General features: G+C 35.5%; 1 protein-coding gene across 2 annotated transcripts in view; it reads right to left on the bottom strand.

Moving 5' to 3' along the window:
• The window catches only part of LOC108733411 (paired box protein Pax-6-like), a 68,689-nt gene that overhangs the window by 5,867 nt on the left and 38,551 nt on the right, over positions 1 to 24,271 (bottom strand). For both annotated transcript variants that reach the window (XM_025981191.1, XM_025981192.1), the window contains exon 3: positions 8,520 to 8,660. In XM_025981191.1, the coding sequence (XP_025836976.1) occupies positions 8,520 to 8,660 (141 nt within the window). The remainder of the gene's footprint in view (positions 1 to 8,519; positions 8,661 to 24,271) is intronic.

The following is a 24,271-nucleotide window of genomic DNA, read 5'->3' as shown; positions in this document are numbered from 1 at the left end:
CTGCAATCGTTATACCTAACACTGCCTACTTTTGCCACCGCGCATCCACGCCATTTTAAAATTTCTGCCAGCTTCCAGCGTCAGGCCTGTACTACCCTATCTTATTGAAATATGGGAGATGCGCAGGTAGTGTAGGTAGAGGTTTTATTACATCCGCCGCCACTTTAGATGGCTCAGAGTATATCTTTAGAGGAATAATTGTTCTGAAAAAATGTACAGTTTAAATGGTTGTTTTCAGTTCACAGTAAAGCTACGTAGAACAACCACAGATTTCTTTCTGTACAACCCCCACATATAAAAGTAACAATCTGAATAAGCATCAAAATTTATTGGAGCATCATTATTTCTCCCTTGTTCACTGGTACACACACATACTTCGCATTTCCTTATAAGATGACCAATGGTATGTTTTATTGCTACTTATACATAAGTACATGCGTAAATAATTCAACAATTAGATAGTGTAAGCGATTCATAACAATAATTGTTCCTGTACCTTAAGCGGCCAAAAGAAAAGAATAACAAGAAAGACGTTCGTGATTGCTTATTGTGCCCAAGCGAACACTATGTAAGCTTCCCGTTTGCTCTGATTGTCGCTATTCACTGTTGCATAAAAAGACAAACCGAAAAGAACGTTTAATAAATCTCTATCATCACAAACCGGAGATATAGCTAATTTAATGCAGAACAATTTCAGCTCATTAGTTTACTGGTTTAATTATATTATGTGATCTGGGAATAGTTCCTTAAACGGAGATAATCATCCGAACTTATTTATCACCGCAAATGTAAAATGTTTATTTCAACCGTTTATGTCAGCTGTAATCGATCGTTTTGGCAGAGGAATAGACTTTCCAGGCGAATTTCACGGTCAAGTGAAACAAATTGAGGTTATGGAATAGAATTCTCTCAATTCTTTTCGAATTACACTTAAAACTGAGGTATGTGGAGACTTTAATAGTAGTTGCATCATTACCATTCTATTACTCTACAGGGGTTTGCAACAAAGTAGTAAAAGGTTTAAAGGCTAATTGACCCACATAACTACCTTAATCACTTACTTGTTGGTTAAATTTAAACGTTATAGCCTCCGGACTGATGTAAATTCAATGTGGCTTCAGCTTTTAATAATTTTCAGAGACTATTAAAGCGTGGTAGTCTTTGGAATTTTGCTTTTGAAACTTACCTTTTTATTAACAATAAATTCATGTAGGTACGTGTAAATAAGACTCGCATCATGTAGCCAGTCATCAAAAGTAATTTAACAATTAATTGTTTGCTTTCTCCTTGTTAAATGAATAGCAAGGGATATCATGGTTGGCACATATTAAAAGCGGCGCTCGAGAAGTCAGCCCGAGGCCCATAAAATCATGATTAACAGTCCGCAGTTCCGGCTGCCGCAGGGCCTGCGCAGATACAAATTAGCCAATTCACCTCAAATCGGCTCAAATTACAGGGCATTACAACAGTCATGACAGTTTATGCGGCTCTCCAACCCCCGAGGACAAATAAACCGAATTTATGCGAGGACGGTTTTCGATCGCGTCCACCGATACGTCCGGTGTTGCCCTGCTTGCGCCGTTATTGGTCGTTATTTATTACCACTGAAATGATGGTGGATTGCCATTGAAGGGGCTCAATAAATAAGACCTTACTGATTATTAGGAGAGTAAAAGCCACGGCGGACAATGACAAGGATCGATCGAAAAATCGCACAGCGCTGCGCTCTACGCTTATTAGCAACGCTCCCGGCAATGGCGTTGTCTAGTTGAATGTCGAGAAGAGTTGCAACGAAAATTATCACTTCTTCGATCTTGATAACGTAAAATCTAAGGAAAAGAAGTCACTGCCTCGCGATGTCTATTTAAATGGTACCACTGCTACCATAGATTGAGACAAACCACTAATCAATAAATAGTAGATAGAATCTCTGATTTCCCGTACGTGATTATGCATAATATACGTACTAGACATACACAGAGTGATTTGAACATAACTTAAATTGTTTTTCTAATTCTTCTAGTTGTGGTTAGGACTCATTTCTACTAAACTAGGGTTGATTGTTTCCATCAGCACTTCTTGCCATCAACGTACTGGAAACCCATATTTTGACAGAGACGCCGATAATTCGCGATCTCGGGGAACCAGCTGATCCTAATAGACCATACACTGCTACTTTTTCAAATTGAATCAAACCTCTTATAATATTAAATGGATTTAAATCCCTAAAAGATTTTCTGTACGTGCTTAAACTTAATACATTACACATACAGAGTGTTTTGAATTTTGTTTTTTTATGAATTAGGCAATAGGGGTAACATACATACACTATGTCTGATTAGTACTCCGGAAAAATTAGAACGGGAGGATGTTATGTGAAAAGGAAGTAGAATAAGCCATCTAGCACCAACAGTGATATACATAAACATGAGGGTAATGACCTTACCGAAAGCCCCAATTGCTCCGACAATGATGACGATGCGCGTAGTGTATTCCCATTACAGCGTCTATATGTGACCACCATGTCCGCATATTTCATATTCAATTTATTTTTGTATTTTGTGGTAATAGCAGTCAATCGGACGCAGGTTATTACTTACTAATCATCACGTACAACTGACTTGTCCACATATCAGCTGTTACGAAGGTTACAACTAGGTATGTACGTTTCGTCAGTTGACGCTTTTAATAACGGAACACGACAAGATAACGCCGCAACTATTCTTAATTATTGATGGCTCGTTAACTGGGGTACATCCCCTAGATGCACTGTACAATACCTCCAGAATTTACCCTTTTAATATTCCGATATACTGATCAGACATAGTGTAAAACTAATACATAGTGTAAGTGTTAATGTGTAAGAAAGGCGTTGCACAATTCGGCGCGGCTACTATCCAACAATACCAATGACTTGGCACCATCATTCGGGTTTAAATTGATCGGGTGCTTACAAGACAGACAGTGAATCAAACATCCATCGCTGGCAGGTAGATTCCGCGGTATTGTATCAGGTTCGATAACACAAGCTAATTTCGCCCCCTGCTGCGAAACAATGGCCGAACGGAGGCAACGAAATGACCATTTGTGTACGCATATTTTCTATTGGGGGCCTAGTAAAGCATTTAAACAGCTCATCGAGTAGATTATTGATCTCGACCACTGCAGCATAGCATTACAGTTAATTTCAATTGTAATTGAATCGAACTAGTATTTCTTGCTGGCCTCTTTTTAAACTAATGTGCTTAAAGAAATATTCAGTAGGTATGTTATTAGAAAAAACTAACAAATAACAATTCCCATTGAAAGCCAAAAACCCAGAAGACATCAATTGCGGTATTTTGTATTCGTGTTTTTTCGCATTATGTAGATATACGGATCTTTGCAAAATTGGCCCGACTACTTACTATACAGGATTTGTGTCATAATAGAGAAAATCTTGATCGAAAAAGTGATAAACCTGCGTTTTGATAAATGTGGCGGAAAAGAAAAGGTTAGAAGCCTTCGAAATGTGGTGTTATAGGCGGATGATGAGGATAACGTGGGTAGAAAAGGTTAGAAGTGAAGAGGTATTAGAGAGAATAGGAGAACAGAGGACTATATGGAAGTCAATAAAAAATAGGCGAGATAGGTTGGTAGGACACCTTCTTAGGCATGAAGGTCTAGTCAGAGACATATTAGAGGCGGAAAGAGGAGTTAGAAGGGGTAGAGGTAGACCTGGATTAGATTACTGTTCGCAAATAGTTAAGGATGTGGGTTGTTCTAGTTTTAGGGAAATGCGAAGTATAACTTAGGATAGGAAAGAGTGGAGGTACGTGTCCAACCAGTCTTCGGACTGACGACCCTATGATGATGAAAAACAAATATGACTGCTGTAGGCTTTCATGGCCGAAGTCAATTTGGACATTGCAGATTTCCGGGTTTGCTGATCATGATCTAGATTGGTTGATGATTCTACCAGATGTTTCACTGACCACTGGAGATAACGAAACGTCTGGGAGAATCATGGTAGAGCAGAGATATAAAAGGTAGGAGAACAAACGGCGTTGTGGAAGTCAATAAGAAATAGGCAAGATTGATTCATAAGACACCTTCTCAGATACAAAGAACTAGTTAGAAACATATATTAAAAATTAGGTATAAAAGTAGTAGAGGTAGACCTAGATTAAAATACTTTTCACAAATAGTCAACGATGTGGGATGTTCTAGTTTTAGGGAAATGCGAAGATTAGCTCAGGATAGTAAAGAATGGAGGTGCGGGTTCAAGCAGTCTTAAGACTTACAACCTTATATGATAATGAAGTAGTGTTTCCTAATTCTCCATTTGCATCATCAGTTTAATACCTAGTAATTTTTGAAAAAGCATGCTTGGCTGCGATTGTAGGAAAAATAGTTCTTCATCCATTTTGATTAGTTCATAGCGATAAACATTTAATTATTAAAAAGTTGATAATGACACAATCGCTTAGTTTTTTGACTTTTAGACTATGGATACGTTTTTCGTTGATAGTACGGTTACGTGTCATACCTAACCACATTTTGCGTAAGTAGACACAGTGAATGAATTTATATTTCGAGAAACATGTATTACGTACCTACAGTTGTACCTATGTAGTAAAAAGTTTGCCGCTAATTTCTAGCACGCAACGTGTAATTACGAACTTTTTAGTTTCACGTAATGTGGACTAATTTCTAGCGAATAGGCGCGCAAAATGATTCGTTTTGCTACGATTTTTTCAGTAATTGATTTAAATTGGTCACGCGCAAGGAAACGATGCGATGGAAAGACGATGGGAACGAGAAACTTTTTTTCTCTGCAACCAATCGTCCGTCGTCGTAGTAAGTAGGTATAAAACATACAGTTATCCACATACATATATACACGTAGACAGTGGCGGTACATGAATCTTGATCGTAAGTGTTCTACCTATAAGTAAAATTAAATAAATTAAAGCTCAATAAAGAAAACTTTTCTTCTATGCTCGAGAACGGTTAATTTAGAAATTCGAAGAAGATTGTTCAAGGTGTATGTTTGAAGCGCGGCGCTGTACGGGTGCGAAACATGGACGATGGGCGCCGTGAAAAAGAAAAGGTTAGAAGAGTTCGAAATGTGGTGTTATAGGAGAGGATACCGTGGATAGAGAAGGTTAGAAATGAAGAGATATTAGAAAGAATAGGAGAACAGAGGACTCTATGGAAGTGAATAACAAATAGAAATAGGCGAGATAGGTTAGTAGGACACCTTGAAAAGAAAAGGTTAGAAGCGTTCGAAATGTGGAGTTACTGGCGAATGGTGAGGATACCGTGGATAAAGAAGGTCAGAGATGAAGAGGCGTTAGAAAGAATAGAACATAGGACTCTATGGAAGTCAATAAGAAATAGCCGAGATAGGTTGGTAGGACACCGTCTCAGGCATGAAGGTCTAGTCAGAGGCATATTAGAGGCAGAAACAGGAGTTAAGAGGAGTAGAGGTAGACCTAGATTAGATTACTGGTCGCAAATAGTTAAGGATGTTAGCTGTTCTAGTTTTGGGGAAATACCGAAAATTAACAGGATAGGAGAGAGTGGAGTCTTAGGACTGACGACCTTGTGATGATGAAAGGAAACGTCGAATAGACTGAATGGGTATCTAAGGATAATATACACTAGTGAAGAATGGAGAAACAAATATATGCATATGTTATAAAATGCAATTATCAAAGAGCGGCAAATAAATACCACTTCTTTCTATTAAATTATAAAGGTTTTAATTACATTACCGAGGATAAAATTACTGAGATTCTCTCACTAAACATAAGGCGAGGGTAATACCGAAAAATTTTTATTTTATTTTTTTTATTNAGTAACATACAATATGGTATGAACCAAAAGAGTCACCAAATATCCAATTTTAATTTTTGACTTGATTTGTAGCATTTGCCTTTAAATCTTCAATTTTCATGGTATTTACTCTAAATAGTCTTTGAAATACCTTAGTTTCAAAAATGCTAATTTGGCGTTTTTGATTTTCAGACATTAAAATAATAAATCTTGGAATTTCAATAAGCCATAGTTGAATGTGATTCTAATGGTATGCTGTCAAAAATTCATCAAAATGATTACTATTCTTTCTATTTTCACTTTCCACATGCTAATCTAGTGATTTCCCTCGCATCTGTACTGTTATGGCCTACCTACTTAAATGTATTTAGTACATTTTTTTAAATATTCTGAATTTCTTTACAATAAATCTCAACATATTATGTGGGCGTATGGAGAATATTTGTTTAGTTCAATTTCCTTTCGAAACTCAATCAGAAAGTCTTTTATGATTGTGGAAAAGGAATCGTTAAATAACAGAAGTAAACCGGATTATATGAAGAATTAATGGTGACGTTGTAGGGGGCGCAAATTGGATAAAAGAACTTTCTTTATCTAACTAATTTTTCTAGACCAGTTTCATAACGTGTTAACAGAGCGAGAGAGAGGTGGTAATACCATAATGTTATTAAGGAGATCCTACAATAATTATACTAAAGACACTAAAAAACTAATAATCCGTTCAAAATATATTATTAATTAAATAGTTTAAATTTCTCGCTGTATTTTTAAGCGTGCTCATTAAAAAGTGCCTGGATAATGGATAATCGTGCATCTTGTTACGATTTCCGGGGAATTTTGCCTGTATATGTACGCAAAATCTTAAGTACAAGGTTAGGAAAGCGAATGTGAATAATGAAAAATTCTTAACTTGTTTATGACAAGAGAATGTCCCGAACGTTCGAAAAGTAATTTGGCTCGAAAAAGCAACGAATTACTACTTTAATTACCTTTTTGTCCTTCGTACTCACGTAATATGAACGCAAACAATTTACTAACAGTACACACTTATTAACAATATTATATAATCGCAGTAGTTTCAATCAGCAAAATCCCCATCTGCAAATTGAGATAAAAATTTAGTAAATTACAGGAATAAGGCTCCCTAAAATACTTAGATTCCCAAATTTCATAGATGAACCTGTAAAGGTTTTTGGGTAATTAAGATCTATACTATCTTTATCGTAGTTTCATAAATAAACCTGTGAATCTCCTTGGGTTACTAGAGTCTAAGGAGTGCTATTTTTATTATAGAAACTCAAATTACATAAATAAACCTGGCAATGTTCTCGGACTACTAAGATCTAAAGAGTGCTATTTTTATCATAGAATCTTCAATTTCATAAATAAACCTGTGAAAGTTCTCGGTCTACGAAGGTCTATGGAGTGCTACTTTTATAATATAATATCAAATTTCATTAATAGACCTATGAATGCCCTCGAGTGACTATGGTGTAAAAAGTGCTATTTATCGTAGAGTCTGAAATTTCATAAATAAACCTATGAAACTTCTCGGAATACTGAGATCTAAACAATGCTATTTTTATCATAGATCATTCAATCTCAAATTTCATAATTAAAGAGCTACGCAGAAAAAAAGAGGCTTGGGTTAAGTTATGGTGGGAATCGCTTCAAATGTTAAGCAATACCAAACAAATTTGGGCGGGCTACGTCTCGAACTTGTGACCACTCGTCATATACAAAATAAGAAAGCTAAAAGGTCAGCTGGTTAAATAAAAATAAATAGTAGCCGTGAACTGCAGTTGTCAAAAATGATTCCGATTTGCTTTCTACGCTCACTTCGTGTTGCGTAAGGGACAATGAGAGTTCGTATATGTCATGCCTTAGGATTACCAAATCAATTCACTGTTGCAGTCTGACTGTATACACTATAAATGCGCCTTTGGCTTGAGGTACTTAAGTGAAGGGGGAGTGCCTGCGGAAAGAAAGACCTCGTAATTACACCGTGACCGATGAGTGATTAATAAACGTATATTTATCATTCGCTAACACACACTGATCGTGATTACGTCTGAAATCTCGTTCCCCGGTCTTGGTGACATGATTTATTTCTTATATTAATTATCTATTCAGACCCGGGGCTGAGGCAACTTATCGATGTCTTTACAATCGCTCCTATCTGTTAGCTGTCAGGATCGTTTATTGAAAACTACGTCCGACTCATCGCAGGGGGTTGCTAACTATTGTCTACGAGTTTTCAATTCGATATGGGATATAATATGGAAATCAAATTTAGGATTAAACCAAAAGTTCCCGTATCTCTTACTCGATGGTTTTACTCAAAACATCGCAGTACTTTTGGTCATGTGGACGGTGTCATGACTATCTATTAAAACAAAGTGCATGACTAAAATTTTAAATCATTTACCCCGTAATAATTAATTTTAACAGAATTGCAAAAAACCTATGAATTTTTGCCTCATTTATTAATTTATAAAATCTTTGTCAGGTTTTCAAATTATAATCAAAAAAAGAAAACGTCAAGATTCAGGAATTTAAATATATGTGACTTTTGACATTAGACGGTTAACTTTACTAAATAAATAAACAACTAAAACTAATCCAATTGGAAAACAACATCTTCATTTTCCTTTCGAAAGTTGTAGGCATTTGATCAATTTATAAAAGAAAATCCTTACCTTCTGATATTAATCTTTCGCGGATTTCCCAAGCGAAAATTGTAGGATTTTCTCGTTTGTACTGTTCAATTTTGGAAACAACTGCGGGTGTCGCTACCTTGGGCTTGCTTCCCCCAATGAGACCCGGCGGTCGTAAGGTACCTATAAAAAAAAAGAAGTTAGTGTTAATTAAAGTTAATGTGAATCATAAAAAGTACAAATAGTTGATGTTAAATTGTTGCAAATTTATTTAGAATGAACCGGAATTCATCGTCTACCTAATTTTGATTACACCATACTCATCATCATTATCATAAGTTCGTCACTCCTAATACTGGTTGGACACGTACCTCCACTCTTTCCTATCCTGAGCTAATCTTCGGATTTCCCTAAAACTAGAACAACTCACATCCTTAACTATATGCGAACAGTAATCTAATCTAGGTCTACCTCTACCCCTCCTAACTCCGGTTTCTGCCTCTAATATGTCTCTGACTAGACCTTCATGTCTAAGAAGGTGTCCTACCAACCTATCTCGCCTATTCTTTATTGACTTCCATAGAGTCCTCTGTTCTCCTATTCTTTCTAATACCTCTTCATTTCTAGCCTTTTCTACCCACGTTACCCTCAACATTCGCCTATAACACCAAATTTCCAAAGGTTATAACCTTTTCTTTTCCGCCGCGCCCACTGTCCATGTTTCGCACCCGTACAATGCCGTGCTCCAAACATACACCTTTAACAACCTTTTTCGAATTTCTAAATTAACCGCTCGCGAGCATAGAAGTGATTTCTTTTTATTAAAGGCGACACGATCCAGCACTATCCTCTGCTTTATAACCCTACTACTCCTTCCGTCCTGACTTATCTGACTTCCCAGATATCTAAAATCAGTCACTTCTACTAATTTTTCGTCTCCTATCTCTATACTACCTTTACTAAGATGCTAAAAATATTGATTATTTAAGCGGCCACGTTTAAATAATACCTGCTTTACATTCTTCATAAAAGTGTCAGAAAACACTTAATGTAAATTAATCTACATTAAGGTTTTTATGTTGGTCATCATCCTCTGCTCAGCCGTATTGGTTTATTTTATTATTGTTATTATTAGGTTAATTGAATTTGATTATGATAATTCTATGTATCATGAATATGGATATGTTGTAAAACTTAATTTTAATATCTATTAATCGTTGTCGGCAAATTACCTGTTAATAATTGATCAACTGTTTCTGCTAAAGGTACACGACTACGAGAGGTAAGGTACTTTATTGAATAGAATTCTTGATCCAAAACAGCCGGGAATTCCATCAAAATTCTTAAAAATGTTTTGGAGTAATCAATTACAAGCTTATTACATACATAAGAATTACTCTTATTATATTCATTATCACCACCAGATCATCAGTCCAGAACGGCTAGACACGCAAGCCCAGAATTTTATTTCGTCTGCCAATCGTCGCATTATTCGAAAATTACAATATTCCACATTTAAGAAAGGTAATATAATCTATGTTTTATTCTTCTAACCCTAATATGTTCGTGACCATCCCTTAATGTCTCAAATGGTGTCCTACCGCCCTATCTCTTTTTCTTCTTCATGATAACTTTTATGACGACCTATTTGCTCATCACTTTTACAACATCTATCTGGAATAGTAGTTCCTAAATGGTATTCCGCGGAACGTTGGTGTTCAGTGCAAGGGTCGTAGGGGTTCCAAGAGTGCAAACAATGAGGTGTCAGAGATCTTAAAAATAGATTTATTGTCAGCTTACATTTTCGTTATTGAGATGAGATTTCACCAGGAAAAGGTGGATCAATGAGGATTCTACAGCTAAAAGAAATTGAGAACTGCTGGAGAACACCACATCATCTGAAAATTTTTCTTATCCCCTACGTCCACCATAATGATCCACTTTTGACCCTCGTATTTTAAATAAACACTTTTAATAATTCTTCTTGAATTTACATCCCTATTTACTGCTCGCAAGCATAGAAGTGATCCCTTTCAGTTAATATCTGACTTCTTATAGACATCAAAAATATGCGACTTCTTCTAGTTTTTCGTGCCCAATAGCCATAGTAACTCTAATCCTATACTTTCACCTACATTACACAATGACATTTTTTGCCGTTTCAATTTGTTATTTTTCTAACGCTACCTACCTATAATCAATTTAGTTGAGGTGTCGGAGTTATTCATATGATAAGATAGGTAGGTAGGTAGATATTTTTATAGAAAGTAATGTCCCCGTGCGTTGAAAATACGAAGCAGAGAACGTAATTACGGTCTGTAAAAAAGCAAAGCGAACAGTCGATTATCGTGTAGATCGAAACGCATTGAAATGGGACCTGTTTGTGTGTGTGTGTGTATGTGTGACCGCGCGCTATCGAAAGAAACGCCATAATAAAAGGGATCGACGAGATACGTCTTTTGTGAAACGTTAAATGGTTCGGGCAAACAAAAACACCTGCACCTACTTTATTGACTTCTGTGTCAGCGCACCACACAATAAATATACGTGACATCTGCGACAACTTCTTGTCCACGCGATTGTCATCCGCTGGTCTGTGCCACTTCCCGTATTCCCGTTTGTAAATTCGCGGACGGTCGCTGCGCTGAATTTATTTGCAGGGGGAACAGGCGTTCGGGGGCGAATATAAAAACGTCCCATCGCTGACCGGTCGTTTATGGTCAAACTATGGGAACAGGTCTGATAAACGACCTTTGAAGCGCACTCAGATCTGTTTTCGGCAGACGTGACATTACTTTAAATCAATCAATTTGTTACGAACCACTATTTGTCATGGTCATCGCTGAAAGTCGAAGTCTATGTTGGTGTTTGATTATTTTCCATTTATTGATTGCTATCACATGACTACACTGGATGAAATGTCATGTCAAATATTTTTTACGTATTAGCCTTTTGCTTGAATAACTATTAAACATAGATACAGAAATTATTGGTAAAACCGAATCACTACTGGAATGACAATGCTAAGAACATTTGGCATATTTTTAATTCTAATGGCCCAGCATTGTCTCATAAGTAGTGCTGAGACGACACCAACAATGGGTAAAGAGAAGTCCTACAGCATAATTGTTAGAGACCATACGAAATAATATTACTCTAGAATGATAATTCGTATGGCTCTTTGAGTAACTAGACTACATACAAACGAGCAAATTCTAGTCTTGTTCTTGATTATGCAAAAATTTCATGACCCTTTTTTTATTTTGGTCTATTAGTTTCAATTCCCTATGAAAAGCTTGTTCCTTATAACATCATTCTTGGTTTGGTGTGTCAGGGGCAATACAATCAAATTTAACACGTTTACAATTCTATTGACATCATATCTTCTCAAAATTAGTATTGAGATAGCACGTAAGGTTAAGAGAAATTTCTAAAACAATTTTTTATAGACGATAAGAGAAGAAGACCAATAATCTAGGAGGTATGTTATAAGGATTAACTGGTTTTAATTTTTAAAAAGGATATCCTCACAAAAGTCCCAACGATGTAAATATGAAGTATACTTCATTTCTAGTTTGGGAACGTCTGAAAATAAAGTTGAAGAAAATAGGTTTTCCTGAACTTTTATGAAAAACCATAGAGATATACCTTGTACCAAACAGTAACATACAATATGGTATGAACCAAAAGAGTCACCAAATATCCAATTTTAATTTTTGACTTGATTTGTAGCATTTGCCTTTAAATCTTCAATTTTCATGGTATTTACTCTAAATAGTCTTTGAAATACCTTAGTTTCAAAAATGCTAATTTGGCGTTTTTGATTTTCAGACATTAAAATAATAAATCTTGGAATTTCAATAAGCCATAGTTGAATGTGATTCTAATGGTATGCTGTCAAAAATTCATCAAAATGATTACTATTCTTTCTATTTTCACTTTCCACATGCTAATCTAGTGATTTCCCTCGCATCTGTACTGTTATGGCCTACCTACTTAAATGTATTTAGTACATTTTTTTAAATATTCTGAATTTCTTTACAATAAATCTCAACATATTATGTGGGCGTATGGAGAATATTTGTTTAGTTCAATTTCCTTTCGAAACTCAATCAGAAAGTCTTTTATGATTGTGGAAAAGGAATCGTTAAATAACAGAAGTAAACCGGATTATATGAAGAATTAATGGTGACGTTGTAGGGGGCGCAAATTGGATAAAAGAACTTTCTTTATCTAACTAATTTTTCTAGACCAGTTTCATAACGTGTTAACAGAGCGAGAGAGAGGTGGTAATACCATAATGTTATTAAGGAGATCCTACAACTAGATACAAAATGTCTGCAAGGACAGCAATGGAAATCCTTAAATTGTCGCAACCATTTCTTCGCGCGACGGTATCCATTTTGATTTTCGATTCATTTATCAACTGAAAAAACTTTAATCACGATTTCAAACTACATATAGGAATATCTTCAAAGATAAATAAATTTTATCATATTTATCTTCTATATTTCTTCGGCTAATGTTCACATTATCTGTCAATCTTGTCCATTAATTACTGTTACCAATCGCGTAATCCTTTTTCATCTAAGTATAACTAAAAACATATACATATAAGTTCCTAGAACCGATTTTAGATATTCACCATTTGCCTTTAGTCTTTTTCAGTATCAATAATGATTATTCCGTTTTGTGATCCTTTAGCGCCAACCATTCACGCTTTCTCCTGGGGTTATTTCAAATTGAGTCGCAAGGATAATTACACGGCAATAATAGTAACGATACTGACGACGTTACGTCTTTGCTTCTTCTTCGTCTTCAACTGATCCCGATTTCTGTTTTTTTTTTTTCGATGTTGTTTCCATTGCGTGACCGTCCACTTTATGCAACGCCGAGCTTCGCAAAAACCGGAATGTTTTCAGTTACATGACACGAAAGTGAGGTCACTGCCACGTGACGCTTGTAGTAGACATTTTTGTACCGTTTAATATAACGTTGAGTATGAATATTTAGTCTAGTTACACATTTGTGGATATCAAGTCATTCAGGTATTGACCACAACAAGACAATAAGTGCGGTATTTGTTCCTTGGTCCTTATAATTCGGTCAGGTTTCCTTTTAAGTCAGAAAAGCTGTAATAGGGGTCTCTATTTTAAAATAAATCGAAGAACAGAATTCTCCAGTTAAATTTCTAGTTGCTAGTTTCCTGTGAAGCGTTTTAATCGATACAAATCCTAATCCCCCTTCTCCCCTTCCTAACTATCCTTTTCATTTTTTAGCACTTAGTAGTCGTAATAATTCCCTTTTTTGATAGGCAGTACGATAGGCTAAAAAAAAGACTATAAAAAATCTATGAGTAAGTATTTTTCAACTGCCTATCTCTATTGAATTTAATGAATAAAATGAAACATTTCGAACGTTTTGTAAGTACTCGGTACATTACATCAGTATATAGCTTTTTTTTGACATTTTCAGGGGTACAGCAGTTACTAAATTAGTTGCCTGTATTTTTACAGTACTTAAAAACTATTTCTAAGAGTGGATATTGAAGGGGGCGGTATGGAACTGGGTCTAGCAGTGGACTTAATTCAAAGTCAATTCAATTCAAGATTGCTAGGCAGTCTAGAATAGAGTCTCCTTCTTTATTTATCAATTCATTTAAATTATTAATATGTATGGAGTAGTTTCTGTTATTAATAAGATTGCTAGCCAAACCCATCTTTTTTCAGTAGTTATTACGTATATTCCAAACTTCACTTAAGATTTTCTATTTGAAGGATACTTCCCGAGATAAAAATATTCAGTCTCTCAGAGTCTCTGAAAGCGAGACTCGAGTCTCCGTCTCTCATCGAGTCTCTCTGGTGTCGCTGAGAGAGACTGTCGAGAGACTGTCAAAAAAACTGTTTAGCGTCTCTGAACGAGAGACTCGAGTCGCTCATAGAGAGATCTTCATTTCGTATCCAGTCTCTGAACGAGAGACTCGAATCTCTCAATAAGTGGTGTCTCGATAGACATGGTTAAAATTCTCAGAGATACCAGTCTTTCTACGAGAGACTCGAGTCTCTCAATTTTGCAGTTTTATTCATTCAGTCTCTCGTGAAAAACTCGAATGTCTGAATTAACAATTTTATCGTTCGAGTCTCTCATACAGAGACTGTGAGAGATCCATAAAAACACCTTGACAATAACTGAGAAACTGTGAAAGACTGTGAGAGACGCTCTCAGAGACACTGAAAGGCTCAGTAGGGGAAGACCCAGATTAGATAGTGATTGGATGCTATATATTTTTGGAAATGCGAAAATTGGCTTACAGTGAGAAGTAGTGGAGGTCATCCTTCATACTGACGACCCCCTGTGATGATGATACTTTGATTGATTGATTGATACCTTTAATAGTTGAAATATTTTTAACATAATATTTCTGTGATACTGCAGACCCATTTACCACACCAAAGGAATAATCAGGTTAATACTGAAAGACGTTAAATTAGTTTTTCAATTAGAAGATTTTGTAGATCCTTGCGTTACATGTTGTGGAAACCGCGGTCAACGGATAGAAGTTTTTCACCTTTTCAAGCAGTTTTACAAAAGGGAACATGGCAACCCAAAACCATAAAGATTAATTTTAAAAGATGTATACCGGTAATTGGTTCGAGATCGTAAACAAGTCATAAAACGGTTTCTCACTTGTCGATAATTGTATGTTGCCAATATTCGCATTCGTTCTTGAAAATGGCTCTACATTACATGCGTGAGCATGTTTGCGCGCTCGTATAGGTGGTGTGCATGTGGATGTATGTGAGTGAGTTTGTAATTGTCGAAAATGAGTGCAGTGCTCAGCGAAATGGACATCGGCAACAAAAAAAAGGCGAAAAGTTTTGGCCGTTCATTAAAGAAAGGGGCCAATTACGCGGTCGGGCAAATTATGTATCTGCACATGGCCATGGGTTTTGCAGTTTAAATAATTATATTCATAATAAAAGGCAGAACAAAGTCACGCTTTAAAATTATTAGCGTGACTTCAGCACGGAATCGACAAATTAGTGCGAACTGCGTGCGAATACTAAATAATTCTGTGTTGGAATGTCTCGGCTCTTCCTTTTTGCTGTGTGCAATCTTCGATTATAAATATGAAACAGTGACTATTAAATAATTACATACGTATCTTCTTCTTATATTATATTTAATATTTATGCTTACAATTAGCAATAGTTTCAATTATTTATTTATTTTTATCGGACTACATTCCTATCATCATCATCATAAGGTCGTCAATCCTAAGACTGGTTGGACATGTACCTCCACTCTTTCCTATCCTGAGCTAAACTTCGCATTTCCCTAAAACTAGAACAGCCCACATCCTTAACTATTTGCGAACAGTAATTTAATCTAGGTCTACCTCCACCCCTCCTAACTCCTGTTTCTGCCTCTAGTATGTCTCTGACTATACCTTCATGGCTAAGAAGGTGTCCTACCAACCTATCTCGCCTGTTTTTTTATTGACTTCCATAGAGTCCTCTGTTCTCCTAGTCTTTCCTATACCTCTTCATTTCTAACCTTAAAAAGTGAAAAAGGTATTTAATTAATGACAACATATTCTTCCATTCATTATATTCCCAAAGGTAGTAATCAAAATTGGGTTTTCTGTTCATTTTATGAATAACTTGAATTTATAAATCTAACCTTATTATAGTTTTTGATTAAGCGCGATATAGTCCCACCGACAGACCTGGGACGTCATTTTGTTTGATCATGGAGGGTATATAGAGGTAGAGAGTACTACAAGTTTGTATCTCTGTAGTGAAACAGTGTCTATCAAACTGTGGTAAATATAGGTGGCGCTACAGTAGCAACAGGGTAAATTTCAAATAAAGCGCCAAAAGCTATTAGAATAGGATAGAAAAACAAACAAGGACAAAATTACTTTGAACTACGTAAAGAGTTGAGGTTTGGTATACTGGACTGTCACTAAGTACTTTAGTCACTAAAAATATTAAATTTTCTAACTCGGCATACCTCAATCCGTCAACAACTATTTCATTACCTTTTCCCTACGTTAGCGCCATTTTGGAAGGTTTTTGAACTGTTATTTACTCTTTATAGCTGGACATATTTTCAATATTTCCCGCATATGAGATAGTTGTTCTTACCTCTACCGTCTATAGTTTTATGAGGTTATTAGTAAACTTCCGCTAGTTATATAGTAGGCATTTTGTTTTTTTTGACATTTATTGCATGCTTACAGATACATTTTATAAAAGGCGTGAACGTTAGATTAATTTTGTTACATGGTATGAGTTTTAAAATGTGTTCTTTAATTAATTATCGAATGAAGCTCTGGTTTGTCTAATGTAGACTTCACATAACAATTTACATCACCATTACTTCTTGCAAATCAAATTTCACACATAAAAAAATGCAAGAAAAGAGTAATCTGCTTTATCTCATTATTGGTTGATTATTTATTAAACGGATGTTACTGGGGAACAAAAAGTCTTGTTGCTTCGATCATTAATGCGGGACAAAACGTCCGACGATAATAACTGACATTGTGACAATTGAAATGGCGGAGGCGACGCCATGCGATGTAATGCGACCTGCTGTCTGTTTTCCGTATCGAACAACAATAACTATAACAACAATAATAACGACAACAACGGGAGCAGATTACAACAGGAGTAATTGTACAGAGACAAAGCAAATTACAGACGGAGGATGTAACATCGAGGGCGCGCTTAAATAAATAATTCTTTCAGCGACATTACAATGCGATATGATAATACCAGTCATTAAGGCACAGCCGATGCGGCCGAGTCAGTCGGCCATTTTGTCTTCTATTGCATGCATGTGTAACTGAAACCTTGACGGCCGGTGTAAGTAATAATGGTACACTTGTGCAAGCAATGCTTACAATAACGCTATGCATAGATACTTATACATATGTGTATGTATGTACGTGATAGGTAAGGAAAGGAAATGGCTGATGTGTATGTGTGTAAGGGAATATATTTAAACATACACATACATACGTAAATGTGTAAAAGTGTACTATACTAATGACCAGGGGCGTATCTGTAATTCTAACTTGCGAGTTGGTTTCTTTAAGCTATCAGTTTCAGTGGCTATTGTATTACCAAACTTGAAAACCGTTGGGACTTATTTATAGGTAGAAATAAAAGCGGAAAATTTCTAATACTGTCGGCACAGGTGCAAGGGATAGTTTCATTTTTAAGGTAGCGGTGCATGATAGTCTCTAGTGTAGGTAACTAAGGTAAGGAAATGATCTAATAAATTATTTTATTGGGTCGCTAGTTTCTAAATATGGTTCATTGATCACTGATAAGTCCAATCAAGGTATATTCTTTGTAAAATTGCATGTTTAATTTAAAAAAATGAAAGAAGGGAGTCAATAAGAAACCTTCACTATATTTTCATTGAAATGAACTTTGATTAAGATCTAATGAAACTATCCTGTGAATTAGAGGCTTTTCTGTTGTGACTTTCGAGTAATGGGCAAAAATGGTTTTCAAGAAATAATCACGACGACGATATTGATTGCATAAGTACCTACAACCATCAAGTTTTATGACAATGCGAAGCAAACAGACGCTTGTAGACGACGTTCGGTATCTTGCTAATTTTATTAATTAATCATTATAACGTCTGCAGGTGTATTTCCATGGTAATTCCAATAAATTAAAACGTATTGTGTTATATTTATTTGTATTATTTAGGCATAACCCTTTTCACACCTTCAGAGGTTCAAATTTTTCAAATGCCGAAATAAATGTCTGATTAATTTAATTAAAGACCATCATTAAGACCAACTTTCAAATAATTTGACGACAAACAAAAATGCTCCAAATATAGAAACTTTGCCACCTCTTTCCTCACCCCTAGGGGTTGAATTTCGAATTATCCTTTCTAATCCTTGTTTGCATCATTAAGAAAGCCACTTCACAAAATTTTCGTTATCTAGGTCCAAAGCTTTAGTCTGGAAGTTGATAAATCACTGAGTCAGTACGTCAAGACTTTTCTTTTTTTCAAATACTTATTCAAAAAATGGTACTTTTTTTATTACACACTCAAATTGTAATCAATATATCCTTGAAAATATGTTATCTTTGGAACTGAACAAATGTGCAGGCAAATGATAATGAATTAACGCTTCATGTGTCAATAAATTTAAATAGAGTGCAGGACGCCACCAAAATGGAAATAACTTTATTAACACAGGAAATGGAAATGCGCAAAATTGTTCTAAACAAAAGAGCATTCGATCCACATTGACATGGATTGTTAGAAATCGTATTACAAATAAATTTGATTGTCAACTGTTGACCGTCCTCGATTGTTTGTTCACCATAAAAGATGGTGGCCATTTTGTTTCTAATTAAATGTACCTACAAGGATAGATCAAATAATAAATAACCAGTTTTGTATTTAATTAAACAATTTTAACAATCCGCGTCCCTACACCAATTTTTCTCTCATCGCGTCATTGAGAAGTAGACTAGTAGAATTTGGTTATGGAGTCACCTCGGGGATCGGCGATACTTTGACATAATAACCGAGTTTCGTTACTCATATGTTATATCTTAACATAAGATCGTCAGTCCTTAGACTGGTTGTACACGCATCTCCACTCTTTTCTATCCTGAGCTAATCTTCGCATTTCCCTAAAACTAGAAAAACCCACATCTTTAACTATTTGCGAAGATTAATCTAATGTAGGTTTACCTCTACCCCTCCTAACTCCTGTTTCTGCCTCTAATATGTCTCTGACTAGCCCTTCATGCCTGAGAAGATGTTCTACCAACCTATCTCGCCTATTCCATATAGTCCTCTATTCTCCTATTCTTTCTAATACCTCTTCATTTATAAGCTTCTCTATCCACGGTATCCTCATCATTCGCCTGTAACACTACATTTCGAAGGCTTCCAACCTTTTTTTTCCGCCGCGCCCTTCGTCCACGTTTCGCACCCGTACAGTGCCGCACTCCAAACATACACCTTTAACAATTTTTTTCGAGTTTCTAAATTAACCATTGGCGAGCATAGAAAAAATGCGTATTTTACATTTAATACAACAATTAGAAATATTTGTAATACTTAACTAGAGTTATTGCCAATTTGTAAAATTTTTGCTGATAGAAGTTCAATAAATAATGTCTGATTGTATTAAGTACATAAAATCGTATTAGACTTAGCATTTTAAGTACCTGAAAAATTTTTTTAGAAAAATTAGTTTTATGCGGCTTAAACCTACTAAAGTAATACATAGATAAATCTTATAGGTAGGTAAATGTAATTTAAAGCCCTGTTATGAAGATTTCAAGAGTTCCTTTAGTTAAGGGAAGTTTCCAGAATAGTAGGCGATATTTTTTGATAAACTTAATCGAGAAAATATAGATATTCTACACGTTTATCAAACTATGCATTGTAGTTCGGGCGACACAAAAAAACCGACAAAGAAATGTGTAATTTCAATGTTCGGTGAATGTTTTTGTCTTATTCCGGTATGTGAGTACCTGGCAGATAATTGTGACTAGTTGTGGCAAAACAGATTATCTTATAATTTAAACGTCACTGTCATTCGTTTCATTTTCTATTAAACACAATGAACGAATGACTAGGTATACACAAAACGTACAACACACACACGCATACCAGTAATCAAATGGTAACAATGTAAAACATCTGTTTCCAATAGAGGAAGTGACCGTGAGTGTAAACGACAACCATAAATAATTAGCACGTTTAAACTTTAATTACGCAATGCATAAAAAGTATAATTCGCCGAAAGCGTACCAATCAGGCACAATGCTACATTCACCTGGTTTTTCTTTTGTTGCCCTTTGTCCCGAAGAAAACGCGTACAAACACTGCATGGGCTTTCGGTTTTTTGTTTTTATGTCCGCACTGAATTATTTTACACATACCTACGTGTGTATCTATACTAATTAGTAAAAGCTTTACGACAACTTGTATCTGCTTCATCGTAAAGCCGTAATGTGTAACCGCGGCAATTATTACTTGAAGATTGACATCTTTATTGTGAATACGGCCTAATGAACTGAAGCATGTACTATACAAGTATATAATAAAAAAGAAAATAAAAATTGATAATCTTGCATTTTATGTTTTGCTAAACTAGGTTTTATTTGATGACAGACGGCATGTCTTCACTCAACCTTGTACCAACCTACGAACAAAGTACAGTACTCGCGCTATAACGTGACACAAAAGTAATAAGAATCGATGTACACTGAGAACGGAATAGTTAAAGTCCATAGCGGCTGTAACCAGTGACGTGGAGTTCTCAATAGATGATAACCGCTTACAGTAATCACACAGAATACCGTCGTTCAGATATTGTTATGGTTTTAGACACTGCTAATTAATATTTTCATAATTATTGTTCTATCTGTGGATGGGTGGGAGGACCTTCCTAGACACTAAAGGGTCAATATCCTTATCTTCTGCTATACTTGCTAAGAACAAACCACTCGTGAGATAAAACCGTCTTTGAAATGGTGCGCAGGTTATTCAGCAAATGGCTGCGTATATTTAGTTTCATAACCTAACATATTTGACAGTCCCTCCATATTATTCCAAAAACATTGGTTATTCCTTCTCAGAGAACATTTTGTCAGACGATATTAAGTACAGCCTGTCTATCTTAAAGTAGAGTATGAAGCAATAAAACTTTGAAGAGGTTTATTAGCTTCTTTGATCAAATTATTGACATTTTAGCACTCATAAAGGGAACTGTCCGAACTTTATTTACTGACAATATTAAGGAACAATAATCCTTATTTTGTATATTTTTGCAGTTTTGAGTTTTCGAGTCTTTGTCTCTCATCGAGTCTCTCTGGTGTCGCTCAAAGAGACTGTCGAAAAAACTGTTTAGCGTCCTTGAACGAGAGATTCGAGTTGCTCATAGAGAGATCCTCATTTCGTATCCAGTCTCTGAACGAGAGACTCGAGTCGCTCATAGAGAGTTCCTCATTTCGTATCCAGTCTCTGAACGAGAGGCTCGAATCTCTCAATAAGTGATGTCTCGATAGACATGGTTAGAATTCAACATATTTCAGAGATACTAGTCTTTCTACGAGACACTCGAGTCTCTCAATTTTTCAATTTTATTCATTCAGTCTCTCTGTGGAGAGACTCGAATCTCTGAATGAACAATTTTACCGTTCGAGTCTCTCATACCGAGACTGTGAGAGATCCATAAAAACACCTGTACAACTAATTTTTTTTCTTTTTTCAATTTTCAGAATTTAATTTTTACAACGATCGAAAAAATGAAGAATGCGGTTAGATACGTAAATTGGTGATATCGGTGAGTTTCCTAATTTATGACTACTTTTATCTTTACTTATGTTCCTATGTGACGTAGTTTCGCCATAAATATATTATAGTTACTTAAGTAAGTGTTTGAAATTTCTATGGTCGTCTTTAAAAACACAAAGGAGTTTGAAACTTCAAGTTTCACACCCATATACACGTTCCGAAGAATGCAATTTCTTTAGGAAAGTATTAGCGCAACTACAACTTATATTTTTATGACATTTTGAATATTATAAACAGGTTTTACATTTCACATTAAAAATCACGTTGATTTTTTATTGTTTATAATTTTAGAGTATTCATAAAGTAATTTTACAACGCATTTATTATTCCTAATATAACGTTAAATATATTGTAAGCTCATCTCACCGAGGCCACGAATAAATATTTTCTGTAAAGGTTAGAAAGTCGTAAAATTACATAAAAGTCTAAATTCAAGGTACTTTCAGAGCGATGATTACTTTTCTTATAGGTATTAAACGGGTAGAATCTTGGGTGGTGCTATAAAATCACTGCTATTAAACATATTGGGGTGTGCGACACGCACCGTCTTCATTCCTTTTTGTCTTAAGGTAATAATTTTACTGGAACATCTCACATTCCTAAGTCCTAATATTTCTGCTTCTAAATATACGTCTCTTACTGGTCCGTGGAATTTTACTTTTCCAAACGTTTCGCCATTCTTTACTGACGGCATCTTCAGTGGCGACTGGGCAGGTGCTGAGTGGTAACTGAACATCACCTGCCCAGTCACCACGGAAGATGCCGTCAAAGAACGGCGAAACGTTTGGAAAAGTAAAATTCCACGGACCACGGCTAAAAATCCCGTAAGAAAAGACCGCATCATATCGTACCTTTTCCTTTTTGACTTCCTTAGTGCACTTTTACTCTTGCTTTCACACACAAGTGTTTTGTATTTCTTAAAAATAACTCGCCCCTGTGCTATCTTTTGTTTTATATCACTAGGGATAGGGCCGAACCACATTTACCACCTTAAATTGTCTGATTTCCTATTGTAGATACCGAAAATGGGCGACTTCTAGTTTTTCCAATTTTTTTATTATCTCTAACCCTACTATTTTTCTCTCCATTTCATATCAATATTTATTCTGAAAACTGTCCTATTTTTATTAATATTAATCTCATCTTTGATTAATAGTTTTAAACTTATCGACGACAATGTGTATCGTTTTGTACATTGTTAATATGTATATGTTGACGGAAATGTGTGTAATCCGTTATTGTAAACAATTCCTAGGAAATGTATATAATTCCTAAAATCGCCCGGAAATGTGTGAAATAAATTATATTAGACAAATTTCCTAGGAAATCTATAAGTTCCCCAAATAGCAATCGCAATTATATTACATTCAAAATGTCAGTGGTACGCGAGGGGAGGATATTGCGTCATTCGATCAAGCGATTCTCAGTTTACTAACGTGTTTTATTCATTTTATTCACAGAAAGCATTAGTTTTATACATTTCCTAGTATAATATCGGAATTTCATACAATTCCTAGGAAATGTATACATTTCCCAGGATATGTGCGTATTAAAAAATCTTTGAAACAACATTTTATAGACTTCCAAAATAGCCTCGAAATTGTATTCATTTTCTGACAATTCCTAGATTTCATACATTTCCGGCAACATATATATCACACCATTATTATATGTCTGTTCACCCTTACATTTGGTCACAATTCAAAAATAAAATAAAATTTTTAAAAGGCCTTTATTCAGTTCCATATGCTCACCGTATTGGCCGCTTCTTTGAGACGAACGTTCATAAAAATCGCGCAATACCAGTCCACTACCGAGGAAATTCAATCCTTTTCAATGCAGTGACCAATAAATGCGTTGGATTGCTAATCAATCCGTTCTCCTCCCTCTTTGCTTTACGTCGCGTTGCCTTGTCATACAGTTGGTGACTTAATTAGTGACATTACGTTCATCCCCCATTAGGCCGAAGCCATGTTGTTGTTGCAATGGCGCACAGAATAAGCCCCATAACTACCTAACAGCCAACCCCTAGATTATATTACACAGGCGCGTTTTTTCCATAACGAAATACTAGCCGTATAGGTACAAACAAACGAAGAAAAATTGAAAGAACGTGACCAACGCAGTGTTTGTCCTTTTGCAGCTTCATCTTTTCACTGATTTGCAATTGTTATTATTGGTGTTTTCTATTATTACATTATGAAAATAGTATACGAACTATAGGGTTGTTCGGAAAGTCATTTCGTTTTTTCCCGACAGAGGATTTAATTATATTCTTTTGCACCCAACTTCAAATATAAGCCGTATAATTTTTATATGCTTTGAGAGCTCATATAGCAAGGCTTGTGTGTGAAAAATTCCAATTAATTCTACGCAGTAGTTTTTGGTTGGTGCCCTTTTAAATATGGAGAGCGATAAGCAGCATTTTCGACATA

Source organism: Agrilus planipennis, unplaced genomic scaffold (assembly GCF_000699045.2).
Source record: "Agrilus planipennis isolate EAB-ADULT unplaced genomic scaffold, Apla_2.0 scaffold1, whole genome shotgun sequence".
Taxonomy (NCBI): Eukaryota; Metazoa; Arthropoda; class Insecta; order Coleoptera; family Buprestidae; genus Agrilus; species Agrilus planipennis.
This window is presented reverse-complemented; position numbering and strand designations above follow the sequence as displayed.